The sequence below is a fragment of the Abrus precatorius genome, unplaced genomic scaffold, assembly GCF_003935025.1.
Source record: "Abrus precatorius isolate BTA unplaced genomic scaffold, Abrus_2018 Scaffold9, whole genome shotgun sequence".
In the NCBI taxonomy this organism is placed as follows: domain Eukaryota; kingdom Viridiplantae; phylum Streptophyta; class Magnoliopsida; order Fabales; family Fabaceae; genus Abrus; species Abrus precatorius.
The window spans coordinates 22,775,093-22,794,135 of NW_020874439.1; the positions used below are offsets into that span (position 1 = coordinate 22,775,093).

The following is a 19,043-nucleotide window of genomic DNA, read 5'->3' on the forward strand; positions in this document are numbered from 1 at the left end:
GAGGGTTCCATTAATACAAGTAAGCAAATAAATGGTAATAGAAAACCAATATATTAATATATTTGGTATATAGTTTTTCTTGCTCTTAATTGTTGGCTTTTTTAGAGCTGGTTCTGGAGTATACCTTTATTGACGGAATTAGACCCTGAAGAGTTGAAGGGCAAGTTACTTGCATTATCCACTAAATTTTCCTAATTCAGTTACATGATGAGATTAGGTTCTTTCCCCTCTCTTCTTTGATCCATTAGTGCTGAGTAGCAGCCTCGAATAAAGCAGAAGTGTCTGGAAACCTGGGAACATAAAAAGATTTGAGTACCAGTCTGATCACCTCGTTCATGATCTATTCTATAGGTAGAACTACTGCAATCATTCCAAACTGTGAGGTTGGTGATCACTCATGGCTAATATAGGTAGGTCCAGAGTTAGCTAGTGTTCAGAAGTAACTTGAGAGGTGGAACTGGGCTGTAACTGCAAAGTGATAGAGATTCACATTGTGGGAAGGGAACTATAGCAGCTGATAAAGTAAGCTGGTGGTGCTGGATAAGAACTGGGCTAAGGTAGATTGTGTTATAGAGTTTGACCTTTGTCATAATATGGTAGTTATACTTCCTTGCCTGCTTCCACTTTGTTGGTTTTACACTTACAGTTTATTCTAGTTTTTGTTTCATCAGATGTTCTTTTAATCTTCTGTCAATCGATTTTGTTCAGAGTTGTGTTTTGGCTTGTTGTGGGTGTCTGCCTTTGATATTTTGTTTGAGTTGGTCTTATGGGTTTGATGAGCTTGTTCTAGTGGTTTTATAAGGCTTTTTGGGCTCTTTTATTTCTCTTCTTTATCTTAATGTTCGTCTCATAAAAATAAAATAAAAAAAATTGGGAGGGTATTAGGTTCTTGATTTGATTTTTAGCATGTAATGATATTTGAATACTACTATTTCATTTTTATGTGATGTTTGCTGATGTAGTGATTAATTCTTTGATCTATTTATCTATTATGTAATATTATCCATTTGATATTTATTACTCCTATGCTTTTCAGTGGTTCAATAAACTGCATCCAGGGAGAATGCTTACAGTGAGAGATCTCATTTCTTGGGTTGATTTTTTTGTTGCAACGGAAGAAAGCTTAGGTCCTGAATATGCACTTCTTCATGGAGTATTTCTTGTTTTGCTTGATGGTTTAAGTCTAGGTACGATTCACTTGTTAATGATCTTTCATTTTTTCAACTTCTCTAATTTCTTTATATCTGTAATTTGTGATCTCATTTTAATCAAGAGCCCTAGTCCAAATTGATGAAATGTGCAAGTTGGTTACACTTTGGGAGATATATGGATGGTGGGCAGGCAGCAGTTTAGTAACTATTTTCTGCTTGGAGGAGAATGCATGAAGTATTTCTTGGTACTGGTTGGAGCCATAAGCTTTGGGCTGGTTAGGATTTACCTCTACCCGAATATTTGATGAAATGATTTGGTATCTCGATGTTTGATGGCTTCCACTTGGGGCTTTAGTATGTTCCAAGGGTTGGCCATGTGTTGAAAATGTAAATTTCTGTTAAGCTAGAATGAAATCAGAATCTTCTATGTTTGGGTTGCATGGAGAATTATTTCTATTTTTGGGCTCAATTATATGTTCTTCTGTTTCAGCTTCAAAATTTTTAGATGAATTATATAATATTGTTACTGAAGTTCTAAAATTGAACACATATAAATTTAATATTTAATATAATTGTTAATGGTGATAGTGGTGGTAATGGTTTTAGGTTATTTTGGATTTTGGATATGGTAGGAGTATTGTTTCTGTGCTTTGATTGTGGTGGCAATGGAGATGGATTTATATTATTTTACTTGTCTGAATATTCTGAAAGCTTAAAGTTTGGTTTTATATTGCATTTCTATCAAACAAAGGTTCATTTATGGGCTCCCAAAATGCCTGAGGCAGAAACACTCTTCAAACATTGATATCCCAGAAGTTCTGTGGACATGAATTAGATCTTACTGTATGCCTTCTGTTTACACTTTCTCAACTTTTATCAGGGACTGGAATTTCAAAAGGGGATGCTGCAGAGACAAGGGAGAAATGCTTATCTTTTCTTCTGCAGAAGCTGGGGGTATGTTTCTCGTGATATTCATCAATTATGCATTGTCTCTCTCCATCTAGTGGTGAGACACAGTGGAATTAGTTATGTAATTGTATGTGCTTGTAAAAAGTTATAAAACTATTGTGAAGTAATATAATAATGGAGGATGCTGTCTATGGTTTACCATCCTTTATATAATTACATTATATAATTTTCAGTAGTTATGGCAGATCTTGTTATACGGTGAGTATGTACTGACATATTGTAAACACAATTATGTTCTTACATAACTACATTATATAATTTTCAATAGTTATGGGAGATCTCGTTAGACAGTGAGTATGTACGGACATATTGTAAACACAATTACGTCCCTATGTTACCCTGAATGAGTCTTTCGTAGGATCTGAAGGAAAGAAGATAGGAAACTAGTTGTTGTGTAGTTAATGGAAGCACCGAGTCATTTGATGTCATTATGGATTATGTAGTCACATTTTCTGTGATATTCAGTTTCAGTGCATTCATCTATGTTTTTGCTTTAGCATTTGTTGAAGATTTGTAATCACCCTTTTATTGAAGGGTTTATCCAATGTTGTTAAAACAGGACTGGATACTGAACACCAAAACTTCTTCATATTCAAGCATTCCAATTGACTGGTCTATTCAAATAACACTTAGTGTAGTGTTTTAAACATAATTTAGTGGTCAGTTGGTTCAACCATTTAACTGGTTGATCGGAATGTGATTTGTTATGAAACTGAACCATTACCGCTCAAATGTGTAGTGCATGGTCAGACTGGATGCTGATCCACCATCATTGTGTCTTTAAATGCTGTGTTTGGATAGATTAATTCTAAATTACTAGATTATATGTATTTAGTTAGTAAGGAAAAATGTTTTTCGAATATTTCAGAATTTTAACTAGATAATTTTTATGTTAAATAAAAAAAATTTCAAATGACGTGTTCGAAGAGAATTTAAAAACTTCTCTATTATGCTTAAATTTTTGTAATTATCTTTCATAACTCCTCTCATACGTTAACTATCACTTTAATCATCTCTCATTATTGATTTCATATTGTGCAAAATTCTAAAATTTTCCATTCAAACACAACCTAAGTTCCTGGAAATTTATCTATTGGGAGATATTTGTATTTTGGACTATTAATCATTTTCCAGACGAGCTTTCAGATTTGGTTTGTGAGGGTATACTTTTTGATTGGATCTTCCTATATTTGAGGCTCTTCCTGGTAAGGCATCCAAAATTCTCCAATCCTGAAATTTTGCATATAAACTTTTCCTGTCTTTGCTTTCAAATTAGAAATCCTTTTGATTTCACTCAATTCTTTCATGTGGATTCCAATTTAGATAAGAGGATTGGACTACAGATTTTTTCAGTGTCTAGTACTGTAATATCTCCTTGTAATTTTTTAATACTATGTTGAACACACTGAACTTTATCCTTGGAAATCTTTTCTGGAATCCATGTTTCCTGAGTTTAAGTCTTCCATTTGGACAGAGGCACTATAGCCCTCTTCCAGGCGCTTCAAGTCATCTTGACCCTGGTTAGAATTTCATTTCATCTATAATTGTTAGAATATCTTACATGGCTTGTATAGTGTGTATAAAGTTAATGTATAATGAGGAATATACTACCTACCTGTGGGAGCTGGTGACAAAGTTTTGCACAATTCTTCCTCTACATCCAATATGGTATTAGAATCATATCATCTGAATGGAGTTGATAATTACCATCGTAAACTGTGATGTATTATTAGATACAAGTGTAATATTAAGTGTCATGTTGGTGGTTATGCGTAGACATTAGTAGTAATGTATTATTAGAATATGTGCCACTGCGTTTTCAGCTGTGCCAATCTTCAATTGCTTCTGCCCTTCAATGAAATTATGTGGAGGTCCTACACTTGCTGATAATTTTCTGGTGCATTTTCTTGTGTTGCCCTTTCGCAGAGACTCAAACAGAATGTTAAGTTGTCATAAGAATCTCCTGCAACCTATCATCTGTTTGGATTTCCTGCTTCTGGATGTGCGATTGGTCTAATTGATCTTATTCTTACATGTGCTAGTGATTTCCTGGGTTCTGTTTGGCTGTTTGTCATTGTTTGGTTAAGATGAATTTATATCAAGCTAAAAGCATAATGATTCTAGCTTTTGGGGGATTGTTACTGTTAAAAATGATTTACTGTGCATATGTATAATGAACTGTATTAATTCTTTAGTAAATAATGCAGTGGTATAAGTACCTGTGTTGGCTGATTACAGTGCTTTACCACAATTCTTCTGAAGGTGAATAATACTCAACATTGTCTAGCTACCACATCTGTGAAATAATTTAATTAAATTTTGTTTCGAGGCAAGGTTCAGTTATGTCCTGTATGTGTGGCTGTTCCTATGAATACTTGTATATTTATGGTTCAATGGTGTACTTTGTTGCAGTGGAATGCTTATATTTGTATTTGTAATGGAAATTTTATTTTATGGTTTCCCTCAAAATCAGTTGTAAAAGCTGACTGGATTATTCTTACAGGTTGATCAAAGCAATTTATTATATTCAAAGCTTTCAAGAATGGGAAATTACAGTTGGGGTGAATTTGGCACAGGTGTGGATGTGTCTCAGAGTGATGCTAAGCACCATGATGATTTATTTGGCATTGATCCATTCTACATCAATAAAGGTAATAATGTAGTACTAGTTTTTTTTTTTTTTTTTTTTTAAATTTCTAAAATAATATTGAAGGACAGAGATATGTTATGAGATAATGTATTTTTTTCTCTTTATTTTTTGCATTTAGGGTTTTTAAGAGGATTCACTTTCTTCATGCTTTGTAGCCTTATTCTTTTTTATAATAATTTTCCTCCATTAAATACCACTATGCATAATGTTTCTTATGGTTTATTTTGTGTTACTTTTGGTTTATGCGTATAGGTATTGGCATTTGTGATGATGATGGGTTTGAATTCAATGCACCTACTACTAGCAGAAATGTCTTGAGAGTTTTGCGGGCTATGCAGGTTCCCAAGCCTGGTAAGTTTCTTTATTTGTTTCAAATTTCCTTTGTCATAAATTTCCATTTTTAATCATTATGTTTCTAAGTGTTTAAATGATTGTTTGTTTGCAGTTTTATTGGAGGGTAGCCCAGGTGTAGGAAAAACAAGCTTAATCATTGCCTTGGGAAAATGTTCTGGGCATAGGGTGGTACGAATAAACTTTTCTGAACAGGTCAGTTATTAGTTGTAGTTTATCTTTATCTTATAGCACTTCATCCTTATTACTATAATAGTTTGTTCAATTCTGTTTCTGTTGTCGCAAGGTTCTTACTTAGTTCTGTTATGCATTTTTGGTGCAGACTGATATGATGGATCTATTAGGGTCTGATTTACCTGTTGAAAGTGATGAGGGAATCAAGTTTTGTTGGTCTGATGGGATTCTATTGCAGGTTGGATTGTCTTGTGATGCAACTGATCATGTTCATCTGTGCTTGTGATATGTATTTAACTTCCAGTCTTGTTTATGCAGGCCCTGAAGGAAGGCTGTTGGGTTTTGCTGGACGAGCTTAATCTTGCTCCACAATCTGTTCTAGAGGTATTTTAGTCGTTATTTTTAATATCTACTTGTTGCTCATTGTTTTCCTTTTTGTCATTTTTTAATGAACACTACTGCCTTCTTTCCATCTTGGTTATTGTTCTTTCTATGTTTCCTCTTCTATGCTTCTTTGTTGTAACGAAGTTCTTTGTATCAGGGTTTAAATGCCATTCTGGACCACAGAGCTGAGGTGTTTATACCAGAGTTAGGTAATACTTATAAATGTCCACCATCATTTAGAGTTTTCGCTTGTCAGAATCCATCACATCAAGGTGGTGGCAGGAAAGGCCTTCCTAAATCCTTCCTAAATCGATTTACCAAGGTATGCTGCTAGTATGCTATTATTATTTATTTATTTATTTTAAGCCTCTTAGAAATTGAAAGATGGATAAAGCAAGCAAACTGGAAAAAATTGGGAAGTCCAAAATCCTGAGGAGTAATTGGGATCTTGTGTAACCTACAGGAACTCCAATTCATTTTCTGCTTTCCTGTATTTTCCTCATTTTTGAATATGATAAATATTAGTCAATATTTTTCTTTTGCACTCATTATGCAATATCAAATATGTGTTTGGGTTGTTGACTTCAGGTATATGTGGATGAGTTAGTTGAGGAAGACTATCTATCCATTTGTGAATCAAAATTTTCAACTATACCTAGACCTTTACTCTCAAAGTTAATCTTATTCAATAAAAGGATGCATGAAGACACCACGGTAAATCAAAAGTTTGCCAAGCATGGCTTCCCGTGGGAGTTTAATCTTCGTGATGTTTTTCGATCTTGCGAGATAATTGAAGGTTCTATCATCTGTATTCCCTTCAGTTCTGATTTGTCATTTTTGCTGGTTTCCTCATCTTATTTATAAAGTGTCATGTATAGTAGTTCCCTTTTTCATCCTGATATTTCCTTATATTTAATTTAGGTGCACCAAAGCACTCAAGAGTGTATTCCTTCTTGAACATAGTTTATATTCAAAGAATGCGCACAGCAGCTGATCGCAAGGAAGTATTGCGGATCTTCAAGGAGGTATTTGAGGTGACACCATTTATAAATCCATATCCTCGTGTTCAGCTCAATTCACATAATTTAATCGTGGGGAATGTGACTATTAAGAGGAATCACGTCCAATTAACTACAGACTCAAGCAAACCGCTCCTGATACTGCCTGAAATTCGTCAAAGTTTGGAAGCTGCTGCTCAATGTATAGAGCGTCAGTGGTTATGTATCTTGACTGGTCCATCATACTGTGGAAAAACATCATTGATAAGATTACTTGCTAACCTAACAGGCAATGTGCTAAATGAAGTAAATCTTTCATCTGCAACTGACATATCAGAATTATTGGGGTCTTTTGAACAATATGATGCAGTGCGTAGTTTTTGCTCTGTTGTTGCTCAAATTGAGTTCTATGTTAATAACTACATCAGTTTGCAACTGGAGGCTTCGCAGGAAGCAATTTTCAGGGAAACAGATTTATATATCAAATGGATTGCTTTCCTCTCTGCCATGAAATTTGACAGCTTGTCATCTTTTCCTTCAAATTATTTTGAAAACTGGAGGAAGATAGTGGGTTCTCTTAATTTGTTAGCTGAGATTATTGGACAACTAAAGTTGCAGATTGAAAAGCATTCCCTTCCTGTATCTTACTCATTCCAGGGTCTTGACTTGGCTATGAAGACAGTTTTGAAGCTGAAAGCAGATGATCAGAAAAGGGTTGTTTCAACCAAATTTGAATGGGTTACAGGATTACTGATCAAGGCTATTGAGCAAGGGGAATGGATTGTCTTGGAGAATGCAAATCTATGTAACCCCACTGTATGTGATCCCTATATTGAGTAATATTGTGCATGTTCATGCTTTTAAAAGCTAATTTTGCCTGAACAAAATCTTATTTACACACTAGAGTTTGTACACACCATGTGTACTGAACTGTGTTAACTGAATAATCTGTTGCTGAATTTGTGTTGTGCATGTGTGCAACAAAAGTTTGTCTCATTGAACTTCACCATAATCCAACTTTTATTCCTAATCCATCTAATTGTCTTGATGTTAATCTGTAATAGTTTTCCCCCTAGTAAACTAAAATAGAAGTCATTGTAATTTGACATGTACGATCTGCTAATAATTGTGTAATTTAGCACGGATTGATTAAAATATTTTTTCTGATTGAGCAGTGCAAGTCAGTCAATTGATACTAAATTATTTTTTACCTGTTTTTGTTGCTAGGTTCTTGATAGGATTAATTCATTGGTAGAACCTTGCGGATCAATCACAGTCAATGAGCGTGGAATTGTTGATGGAAACCCATTGGTTATTCATCCTCACCCTAATTTTCGCATGTTCCTCACGGTTAATCCTCACTATGGCGAAGTTTCTAGGGCAATGCGTAATAGGGGTGTTGAAATATTTATGATGCAGCCATATTGGGCATTAGATAATCAAAGTGGGAACAATTATGGGGATACTGAATTCAAAGATGTGAAGAGGTTTCTTGTTTTGTCAGGTATCCCAATTGCACCATTGGTTGATTCAATGGCTAGAGCCCACATTTATGCTAAAAATGAAGGTTCAGAGCTTAATGATCACATTACGAATCTCGAACTTTCACATTGGGTTCATCTGTTTCTGCAGCTTCTCATGAATGGTTGTTGTCCTATCTGGAGTCTAAAAATAAGTTGGGAACATATATATCTCTCCTCATTGGGTTTTGAAGGAGAGAAAATAATCAATTTTGCCAAAACTGTTTTTTTGTCTGTAACTAATTTGGCTGGGTATGATGTCTTAGCGACATGTCCTTTGGGTTTGCCTGGAGGATGGCCATTGCCACTCAGTTTAAGGGATTATGTTTATTATTCAAAGGAAGCTTCTGTCAAACAGAACTGCATGTATCTGGAATTCCTGGGAAGTCAGTGTGCATCAGATCAATATCAAATTGCTCATAAGAGGCACTCAACAGCTTGTTTGCAGACTACTGGTGATCATGCAAGGGCATATTTTATGGATTTGAGGACTTTACGTGAAATTATGTTTCCTAAGGCTTCAAATGTGATGATTTCAGACTATGAAAGGGAATGCAAATTTGACTCAGAATTGACAAATAAGATGCTATTATTTGCAGGCAATTGGACAATAGAACAAGCTACACAAGATGATTTTAAGTTCTATCTTCTTCGGTTTAAGTGGTTTAGTTCTCAGTTGCAGCCCTTCTGTCAGTTCTTTAAAAATTTCATCATACTTATAGAACAGATAATCAAGCATCCTATTTGGGAGTATATTTCATGTCGTGACAAACTACATGTCGATTTGCAGTCAATGCCATTGTTATCACTTGATTTAGCTGATTTGGCTGCATCAAATAGCAAAATTAAATCTCTCTTTAATGCTATTAGTTGCTTTGATCCGCTAAGCTTAACTTACCAGCAATGGAATATTGAGAACCAGCATAGTTTCGATGAAGAAACCAGTTGCTTTATTCCACTTTTGAAGTCTCTTCACGTTTTGGAAGATGGAATACTTAACAGATTTGTTGTTTCAACTCCTAAGCTAATTGAGGATCAATCGTTTGATTATAAATTACAGTTATACTCTAACCTTATTGATGACCATGCTTTATTTTGGCATCACTTCATTTCTTCGAAGCTTGATCAGATGATAATTTCTTGGCATTCTTTGGTTAAAGATGCTGGAAAGTTTTCAGATATCTGTCCAGAAGCTCTGGGTGATTTTTTGGTAGGACAAGGATAATGTTTTATGGATTTAGTTACTCTAAAGGGAGAAAATGTATAGAGTGAGAAAATTAAGGGTGTGTTCATACCTTGGTTTCAATTAAATTACCTTGTAAACTTGACCCCCTTTAAATCAAGGGTGGATGCACCCTTATTTTCTTGCTTTACACTTTCTTACTTTCGTATCACTAAAACATCCCTGTTTTATATACTCTATTATTTTCAGATCAGTTAATTATCATTTCTCCTTAAACAGATGGAGAGCAAAAAATTGGAAATGTTCTCTTCTCGGGAGAAATCCTTACTGTGGATTCATGGCGGTCACCCATTTTTGCCCTCATCCTCTGATCTACATGATAAACAACATCAGCTTTTAAAATTTGTTGAAACAATTTGGCCAAGAAAGGCAGCATCTGGTTATCCAGGTTTGCTATGCTGAATTCCTTTTTGTTGTTTATTTCTGGGAAACTATAAAAAATTTCCAAAATTCTGATATTCCCAATTTTGGAACATTTAACCACTCAAACACTTAGGTGGTGAATCAATTCAGTAATTGGTTTCAAGTAACCACATGTTGAAATTTCTCAAGATGAAATAATTTTTCCCCAAGAATTTAATTTCTGTAATTTGCTCTGTATCTTCAAACTTGTCATTTAGTCAAATTTTCATTCTTCTTTAATTTTCTCTTGAGAATATTCAGGAGTATTGAGCAGTCATCTTATTGATGTCGTTGCATCATTTGACCATGATCTTCGCTTCCTTGTGATGCAAGGTATTGGTATCCCTCTTTCCCTTTTAGCATTTTTAGACACGTATTCTTCAGACACACATTGCATTAAGAGTTTGAATTATTTGGATATACAATGGTGATTGGTTATTTTCCTTTGTTCTATTCCCATCTCTAGTTTAAAGATGATGTGAAAATATCAGTAGGTCAGTTTAAGTTGTATTTATCTTGTCAAATAAATTTCTTTGGAATTGGATATTTAGTGATACTGATTGCAAAAAGTTTCAGTTAAGTGGCCATTTGTCTTTTATGGTGATATCTCTGATTTCTTTTATATCTGAGTGGTTGTGGATGACACTTTCCATTATTTCAAATATGAGTCGGAATAAATTTTATTGAATCAATTTTTGTTCTTTGTTGATTTTTTTTCCTGCCAAAAAATAGTAGCTTTTGGCTTCTCGTAGATGACTTTTTTACTCCTTGCTTTAAAGTGATGTAGTTTTAAAACTTTGATTAACACAATTAAGATTTTTTACTTTTTGCTTCCCACATCACCCATCTACTTTATTGCATAACAAAATTGATGTTTCTAGAAATTCTGTATTTTTTTAACTTTAATGCTTTACATTGAAAATCAACAGAATATATGATCAGGAATTTATACTGAGAAGTGTATAGCAGGAGTATTTGTGGTTTAATTCATTGTTGCTAGTGAAGATTTCGGTTTCATTCTTTATTCTAAAACTATGTAGATATCTCAAACTCATCATTTTTAATGGCAAAATGGAGTCAAGAGGATGGTATTCATATTGGGGAGAAGTTGGGGGAGATGTATCAGGTTCGTACCTTTTCATGTTGTTATTGAAATCTGTAACACTGTACATTGCTTATTGACCTGTTATTAAATTTTCTCTACAGATTCTGATAAGAAGGTTTGAAAATGAAAAACACAAGTTGCAGTTGAATACAGGATCCAAAGACCTTTCAGCTTTTGCTGAAAATTTAGCTGCTTGTTGCTCATTTACCCCTGAAATGTTATGCCAAAAGTCTGTATTTGAGGGCTGGCAGGATACCTTTCTTCCAGTTAATTATACCAGTTTATTCTGGGACATGGAGTTACTACAGAAACTCACATCAATTCATTTGGATGATCTCAGTGGGTTACACCAGGTAATATTGTGATTAATAAGCTATTTATTGTTTTATTATTTTTTTCCAGATTTTCTGTATTGCCTTATACTGGTTTGGCTGTGAATGTTGGTTGCTTTCTTAAGCTTGCCTCATGAATTGTTTATATTGTAAAACTTATTTCCCTCTTGTAAATAGTTTATGTATAAAAAAGAATTAACATCTGCTTGTTTTAAACTTTATTTTCCATGCTTCTCTGATCATGATAATAGGATGTGGAACGTCTATCAAACCTTTTGGACTTCGCTTTAAAATTTTCATTGAATTTCTCATCAAGGCCTCCACAAATGTTTTCCCCACACCAAAAGATACTGTGGACCCTGAATGCATGGGCTTCAGTGGATGCAGGTTGGTACAAGAGATTCAATGGTTCCAATTATTCTTTTTTCTTTCTAAGTAGGCTTACATTCAGTTTTTAAATTTTGTCTCTTTGTAGTGAATTTGAAAATTGCGAGCTTTATTATGGAGATGTGGTTTAACTGGCATGAATCTATGTGGGCACTTTTCCCTGAATTTGTTAAGGTACATGCAAGTGCACTTTTACTTTCATATTCATCTGTTCTTTAAACGAAATTTTACCTACTTTTGATATTTCTTCTTACCCAGAACTTCTCAAAGATTGATGGTTTTGATACAATCAGTATTGCACTGCCCCACATGCTTATTCATCCTGTCATTGCATCAACTGTGATGCAGATCACGTGAGTTAATTTTATTTATTTGATAGGTTTTTTTGTTCTTCATGTCCTACATTCTCTTTCTGTGATGTTTTAAAATTTCCAGAGGTTTGCCTATTCATGTTGGATTCTTTAATATTCTCATCTTGATGGGAGCTTATTTTGGACAGTTTAAAAATAGGTGTTTGTTACGGCACTTCTAAACTTGAGGGGACATTGTATACCCTCTCTAAATTGAGAGTTATGATTTCTTTAATATTTTAAAAATTAAAGGATATTTACATTTTTTTAAAATAAACCACTAACTCCATTATCTATTGTTATAAAATTAACAGTCATAATTATTCTATGTGTAAGAGAGCATAGAATAGCTGTATGAGATTGCTACATACAACTATGCATCTTGCCACTGAATGTCTCAACCTTTTTTGGATAAAATGTTCAGGCTAAGCACACATGCTATCAAGGAATTTTGGGTTCAGTGTCTCAAGTCTAGAGTTACCTTGTCCAATTTGTGGCATTGCTCTCATTATGGAGCACATCTGCCAAATTTTCTTTTATCTGCTGCTCGCTTTCTTTTCCAACAGGTAACTATTACTTCCCTTCTATTCCTCACTCATATTGATGTCTTATAATTTTATCTTAAATTTTCGAACTGATTCATGCTTATGGCATGCTTTAATGCAGATTATTTATGCACATAGAAAATCTTTTGATGTGGATCAATTTGATAGAGTTAAATCTTATTTTTCTTCTTTTGAGAAGAATGTTGTTACGGTATGTCCTCTTTTTGTGCTTGTTATGTTGTTTATTGTTTTCTTTGTTTTTTGGAATATCAAACACAGTTAACCCCCTATGATCTGATATTTTTTAATTGAAATCATTTTGGAATATACTTTTCTGGAAGCTTCATCATAAAATATTCAGTGATAGACTTTAATGTACTGCAAGTTGAAAAGTTTATGAACACTAATTGAAGTTGAAAACAAAAAAGACACAATAAATTGTTGCAAAAATTACTCCTTTCTGCTTGCATGTATTATTGTAAAATAATCTAAAAATCTTAGGCTGGATAAGGATTATGTAAAAACTGTCCCAACTTAACTAAGTCTCAGCTTTGTGCATGACATATATAGTTTTTGAATTTTCTAATTGGACAAAATTAAAGCCCATATTATGCATATTACTAAGTCACAATGAAGTGCTGGTTTGTTTACTTTGGCAACAAATGTACTTTACCCAAATCATGCTCTGATCAACGTAGATTAAAATTCTTGTAAAGAGCATTGCAAATATATCCTAGGCTGTATACATCCATACATTGATGTAGAATATACTTAAGGAAGTCGAGTGTTTAGTTTGTTTCCCTTGTTGCTTAAAGAAACTGGATTGGGCTATTGAGTCCTTTGTTCTTGCTTTTTGGTGGCCATTTACTTTACACCCTTTTCATTTTTAATGAAAATCTACACAAAACTACCTTGATTATTAAAAAACACTATAATTTGAGTATAAACTGCTGGCAAAGATGAAAATAAATTTTAGGTAATGTTATTTAGGTGTGTATGGTGAGTTTCTGTAATAAAAACATCATCTGTATTATTTTATTGTCACATCCTCCTCCTGTTTATTGTTTGCATAGATGAGGTGTCCAGATTTGTCCCTAGTGTTCATCAATTGAGGTGTTACCGTGTTAGCTTCTGAATGTTTTATGGTCAACTTTAATTCTAACCTTATCCAAATTTATATGTTGAGATAATAAAAAATCAGGTTCATTTTATGTCACTGAATTGTAATGAACATTGTCTTCCCCTCTTCCCGACATACTGATCTAGACAAGGGTAGGGATGACCTTTGACACCCATATTTATGAAATAATGCTTTATTTAATGGATATCTTAGGCATTGTTAGGAGCATGTTTGTGCAGCTGGTGCAGCTGTAGTTCTAATTTGTCACATGTCTAATAAGCTGAACTAATTTAGCTACATGGAACATGGGAATCTGAAATCTGTTTTAACATATTTCAAGCATAACTATATTACAGTTGAAATATACCTGTAAACTCTAAAAATACCTAACCATGTACACAGAAATGACAGATTGAGAAAACCAAAAAAGATCAGTCCAGAAAACTCCTCTCTTTCTCTAATCTTCTTCATCCTTCCCTCACTTTCCTGGCTACATTGTTTCTAATGGAGTTTTCAGACAGGTTTGATTTGATGGCAGAAATTACAGGGAAGGTCCCTGTAATAAGCACAGAATACAAGGGAGGACATATATTGTTTTATTTTGCCCATTACATTATTTATTAGATGCTGTATATTTGGTTCTGTATTCTATTAGGTCTTCATCCTTAAACTTTGGTTTTCTTATTCTCATTCCCTTGTTAACTGAATCTAGGAAGAAAGCATCCATATGCTGAGCTCTCTTGTTGCTTCATCAAGACACTGTAGGCTGAAAAACTCAATGCAGAAATTCATAGTCCCGCTTCTTAGGGAGCTGTATCTTCAGTCTGATACTGCTGGTAATTATGTGCTGCTTTTTTTTTTTTTTTTGCCTCGTTAATAGACATGTATAATTACTGTTTCACCTTTATCCTGGCAGCATTAGACACTATTAATTAGTATCTTTATTCTCCTGGTTCTGAATGTTCTAGCTTATATTTTAAGTTTCTTCACTTTTCCAGCCCCATATATCAATCATACTATTGGTTGTGCATGGGTACACATTGGCATGTTACGCATTCATCTATTGCTTAGCTCTAATGACATTGATCCCGCCATGAAGTACTATTGCAAGTACTCTCAGCTCATGGAAACAATATCATCACTTGAACTTGAAATTCAGGTATTTTACAACAAGCTTGAATTCTTCTTGGTTTGATATTTTATTACTTTACTTCAACTACTATTGTCATTGCCTATTATCTATCGGAGCCCCTAAATGGATCAGCTCTGTATATCTTCAGGGTGAACTATTTTTCAATTACTAATTTCTTTACAGGTCCGAACAGAGTGTGCGTATTTTGCTGGGCAATTTTTTGAGCTAGAGGCTGACAAAAGAAAAGTACAAAGGCTGGATAAGCTTCAAGCAGAGTGTAGAAAGCTGCAAAGAAAGGTTTCTAGATTTTAATATTTCCTTTTTAAATGTTTTATATTGTAATTACTGGCTTTCATGTGGTCATTTCTGGATTGTGGGTGTGTAATTTGTTACAGAATGATACCAATCATGTATTATGAAGTCATTATTAGTTGTTTGTCATTGTTATTAGTTTTTCTTTTTGTCTGTAGTGCAGTGAGTTTTAGATGAATGTATTCAATTGTGGACAAAAGCTTTGTCTCTATTGTTGGCATGCATGTGGTTCTCTCTAATGGATTCCTTTAATCTTCTCTTATCAGTACACATATTTTATCAACTTAGTAGTATTACACCGTAATTTGTTTTGATGTAATTATTAGTTGAACTATGGTTGTGGTTTTACTGCTGTTTCTGATGCTTAGTTCTTTTCTAAAATAACGAAAAGGTAGTCTTCTTAAAGCAAACTCTTACTATTGGCAATTTGGTATTACTACATAGCAATATTTTTTCATGTAATTATAGTTCACACCTAAAACAATTTAAATGGAAGATTCGGTTAGTTCTTTTTAACTTATCTCCTTTTATGAGGGATGATTCTGATATAATTTTCAACCGTGTGTTATCTTTTTCCCCTTTCCTCCCTTTAATCGCTTGTTTTTGGAAAGTACTTTGCATTTCATCTCTATCTGTGCATTGCTACTCTATTATCATTCCTTCAAATTGAATTATGAAAACTGATGATGGTTGTCTTGTCCTTAGACTGTGTTTCGCACTGAACCATGGAAATACAAGAAGTTAATAAATGAATGTGGTGACTTTCTTAAACTCGTTGATGCTTTGGAAGTTTTATTGAGCAGTGCTGATGCTGAGGAATTACAGAAGGTTCTTGACCATGCTCGCAGCTGGCAGGTATAACTAATTAACTACTCCCTCAGGTCCTTTTATAGCACCCTATCACCTAAATCATGCAGGTTGAGAAAAATTGTTAAAAGAAGTTAATGTATTGGCTTTTGAAAATTAATTATAACATTCTAATTTTACTCTTAATTGAAGTCAAACTTTATTATTATACGAATTGTTAAGAAGTTAAAAAGGCTCAATAATGAAGGACAAATGCAAAAAAATAAATGCTTCTAAAATTTTGTAAGAAGTCTTATTTTATGGATCAACAAAAACTTCAGAAGGTTTTTATAATATAATAATGTTTAGAATGATTTTTGTTGTCTCATTAAAATCCTTAGTATTTTAACTGTAAGATGAATGCGTTTAGTTTGTAAAATGAAAAGTAATATAACCAGCTAAAACGATTGGGATAAGATATGCTCATTAAAGAAGACATGGATTATCAAAATTGCATAGACAAGGTAACTAAGCAAAGCTCACTAGATTAGCCTACAAAGAAACTTCTATAAGTAACTTTTTGCTCAACACCATAATGAGGTTACGAGGACTATGTTAATGCAATGTCTGAGGAATAGCATATATAAATTATCCTTGCAATTTCTGATGTTCTTTCCATTCATTACTGTTTCATTCAGCCATATAGTTTGGCCCTTTTCACTCTTTCCAAAAGCTCTAGATTGACATTTGAGAAAATGGTCCACACTCTGCTAAATAAGCATTTATTAAACTTGCCCACAAGTCTTCACTGCAATCTCTAGCAATGCAGCAATATGAATATAGTGCCATAGTCTCAAGTTTAGAAAATAACATAAAACATTGCTGTGAAGTCTGCGAACCTGTGACCGTTATTGGAGAATGAATGGGATTCCAAATAAGATTTGTTGGAATATTTTATAGGGGAATCTGAAGTCCATCTCCTTTCTGATATAGAAGAATGATATATAGAAAGAACTGTTGAATTTAGAGGAGCAGGAAAAAAAATAATCTAGAGAGAATTTAGGGAATGAAAAGCTTATTCTTCTTGAGTACATAGGCTATGCAGATATAGGACCTTTTCCTAGGCTAATATTAATTAAGTGAAACTTCCTAGACACTAGATGCATTTTATCATGTGATACTTGCATTATCTATTTTGTACATTAAGTAATCATTATCAACTACCATGCCTCCATTTACGTAGATGATTCTTCGTGCTATTTACTGCCTGGAACAGCTGAAAGTATCTCTGTAGAGGATAGAATATGATATCACTCTTTTCTGTACAATTTGGATAAAACATAAAATTAATCAATTCTTTTTTCAATGGCAATTCCAGAAATTACAAACACCTGTCTTTTTCTAAAAACCCTTCCTTTCTTAATGGTTGATAGACCCTTGTATTCTCACTTTACACATCTCTTCACTTTAGAGAGCCAAATCCCTTATAATGATTGTGTCAATTAAATTCATTCTCTTTCTTCACATTTATTTTTCTTTCCAATTTTGAGTTCCAGGAAACAGCAACTTGTTTTATTGATCGGATGATGGATGAGTACACTGCATACTGTGACATTATTCAACCAATTCAAATTGCCGTGTATGAGATGAAATTTGGATTGTCACTTGTTCTGTCTAGTTCTTTGGGAAAAAAATATCTGCATATGCTTGGGCAGGAAAACATCAACCAGCTTATGGTATGCTTTTCATGAATTTTGTTTTATTTTATTTTTTTCGTTTGGGAACTGACACAATGAACATGCCAGGAAATGATATACACACTTATGCGCTTCCCTCGTGCTGCTTCATGCATATCCATTTCTGTTAAGTGTGACATTGGGTTGGATATGTGTCCTTCATACCGGCTAGATTCCGCTACAGGCTTTTATTTGGTAGATATGGATTTGATGGAAAGACTTGTTACACTTTCAAGTGGCATTGCTGCTGATAAGAAGGTGCATATTTTATTGGATTAAATTCCAATTCCCAAATAATATTCTGGATTGCATAATTTGCAGAATTGATTAATTTTATTCATTGTATCTGAATCATGATAAACAGGAATCTGTGGTGCAATATAGAGCTGCTGTCTATCACAACATTCTTGTTCAAATTGCACATTCTATAGCTAATGCAAAAATAATCGATAATAAATCTTATATGGTCAGTTTCCTTACTTTGGTATTTTTGTCAATCTGGTCATTTGTATTGATGAAATTATTATTTTCTTACAAAATTACATATTCTGCATCAGCTCTTGCACAAGATTTTTGATGAGTTTGCCAGGCTTTGGATGAGTATGAAAGTTCATTCGAAGACAAAGAGTGATAATGATGCTCAACAGTACAAGTTTAAACCTCGAGCTTTCCAAATTGAGAGTGTTGTTGATGTTGAAATATCAACTCCTGCAAATTCAACTGCAACTGAAACATTTTCAGAATGGAGAGAATTTTCTTATGAAGAAAAATATGCTGACAAGGTAATCCTTATCTGAGCTTTTAATGTTAAATCTCTGTACTTTACATCTTGCACCTGTTGGTTGTTATCTGGAATGAAATATGTTTGTTTAATCAGATGGACCTCACTGAGGAATGTTTCAAATTGGATGACGATTGGAAGCAGCTGGAAGAGTCTATCCTCAGCCATGTGGTTCTCATTCACAATCAGTTATTTGGATCTAGTGATCTAATCCAAACTGTGAGTCTATTTAACACAGTCGAAACTGAACATAACTTGTAAATTTAATTAAATCATGTAAATGTTGAACTCCTGTCTAAATGGTTATTTTTTGTTGGCATCTCTTTGATTGAGTAGCCGGTCAAGAGATCAGGCTAAGCTGTTTATTTCTATGGTGTGTCTTTATGTATAACTCAGATTCAGAGCTTTATATTTCAGTGAATTGAATCACCAGGATTGGCCTTGGCCTTAGTGCAGTTACTCATATCTGTTTGTATTTCAACCAACTGTTTCTGCATTTATTTGTGAAGCTTTGTCTACATTCATCTGTCCCTGTGTGTACCTCTGTCACATGAATGGCTTTACGTATAAAAGATATTAGCTCACCCAGTTGTCCTTGGTTTTCTATGCACTCTT

The 19,043-nt window shown here is 33.8% G+C and overlaps 1 protein-coding gene across 1 annotated transcript in view; it reads left to right on the plus strand.

Annotated features, from left to right (window-relative positions):
• The window catches only part of LOC113848970 (midasin), a 42,616-nt gene that overhangs the window by 12,926 nt on the left and 10,647 nt on the right, over positions 1–19,043 (plus strand). The window contains exons 24-52 of the mRNA XM_027478439.1: positions 1,037–1,187; positions 2,032–2,105; positions 4,624–4,771; positions 5,023–5,121; positions 5,216–5,316; positions 5,444–5,533; positions 5,614–5,679; positions 5,837–6,001; positions 6,268–6,475; positions 6,601–7,493; positions 7,905–9,407; positions 9,660–9,828; positions 10,104–10,175; positions 10,883–10,968; positions 11,049–11,300; positions 11,531–11,666; positions 11,755–11,840; positions 11,925–12,019; positions 12,441–12,582; positions 12,683–12,772; positions 14,394–14,517; positions 14,680–14,840; positions 14,997–15,110; positions 15,831–15,980; positions 17,468–17,647; positions 17,717–17,905; positions 18,012–18,113; positions 18,205–18,429; positions 18,525–18,647. Of these exons, the coding sequence (XP_027334240.1) occupies positions 1,037–1,187; positions 2,032–2,105; positions 4,624–4,771; positions 5,023–5,121; positions 5,216–5,316; positions 5,444–5,533; positions 5,614–5,679; positions 5,837–6,001; positions 6,268–6,475; positions 6,601–7,493; positions 7,905–9,407; positions 9,660–9,828; positions 10,104–10,175; positions 10,883–10,968; positions 11,049–11,300; positions 11,531–11,666; positions 11,755–11,840; positions 11,925–12,019; positions 12,441–12,582; positions 12,683–12,772; positions 14,394–14,517; positions 14,680–14,840; positions 14,997–15,110; positions 15,831–15,980; positions 17,468–17,647; positions 17,717–17,905; positions 18,012–18,113; positions 18,205–18,429; positions 18,525–18,647 (5,994 nt within the window). The remainder of the gene's footprint in view (positions 1–1,036; positions 1,188–2,031; positions 2,106–4,623; positions 4,772–5,022; positions 5,122–5,215; positions 5,317–5,443; positions 5,534–5,613; positions 5,680–5,836; positions 6,002–6,267; positions 6,476–6,600; positions 7,494–7,904; positions 9,408–9,659; positions 9,829–10,103; positions 10,176–10,882; positions 10,969–11,048; positions 11,301–11,530; positions 11,667–11,754; positions 11,841–11,924; positions 12,020–12,440; positions 12,583–12,682; positions 12,773–14,393; positions 14,518–14,679; positions 14,841–14,996; positions 15,111–15,830; positions 15,981–17,467; positions 17,648–17,716; positions 17,906–18,011; positions 18,114–18,204; positions 18,430–18,524; positions 18,648–19,043) is intronic.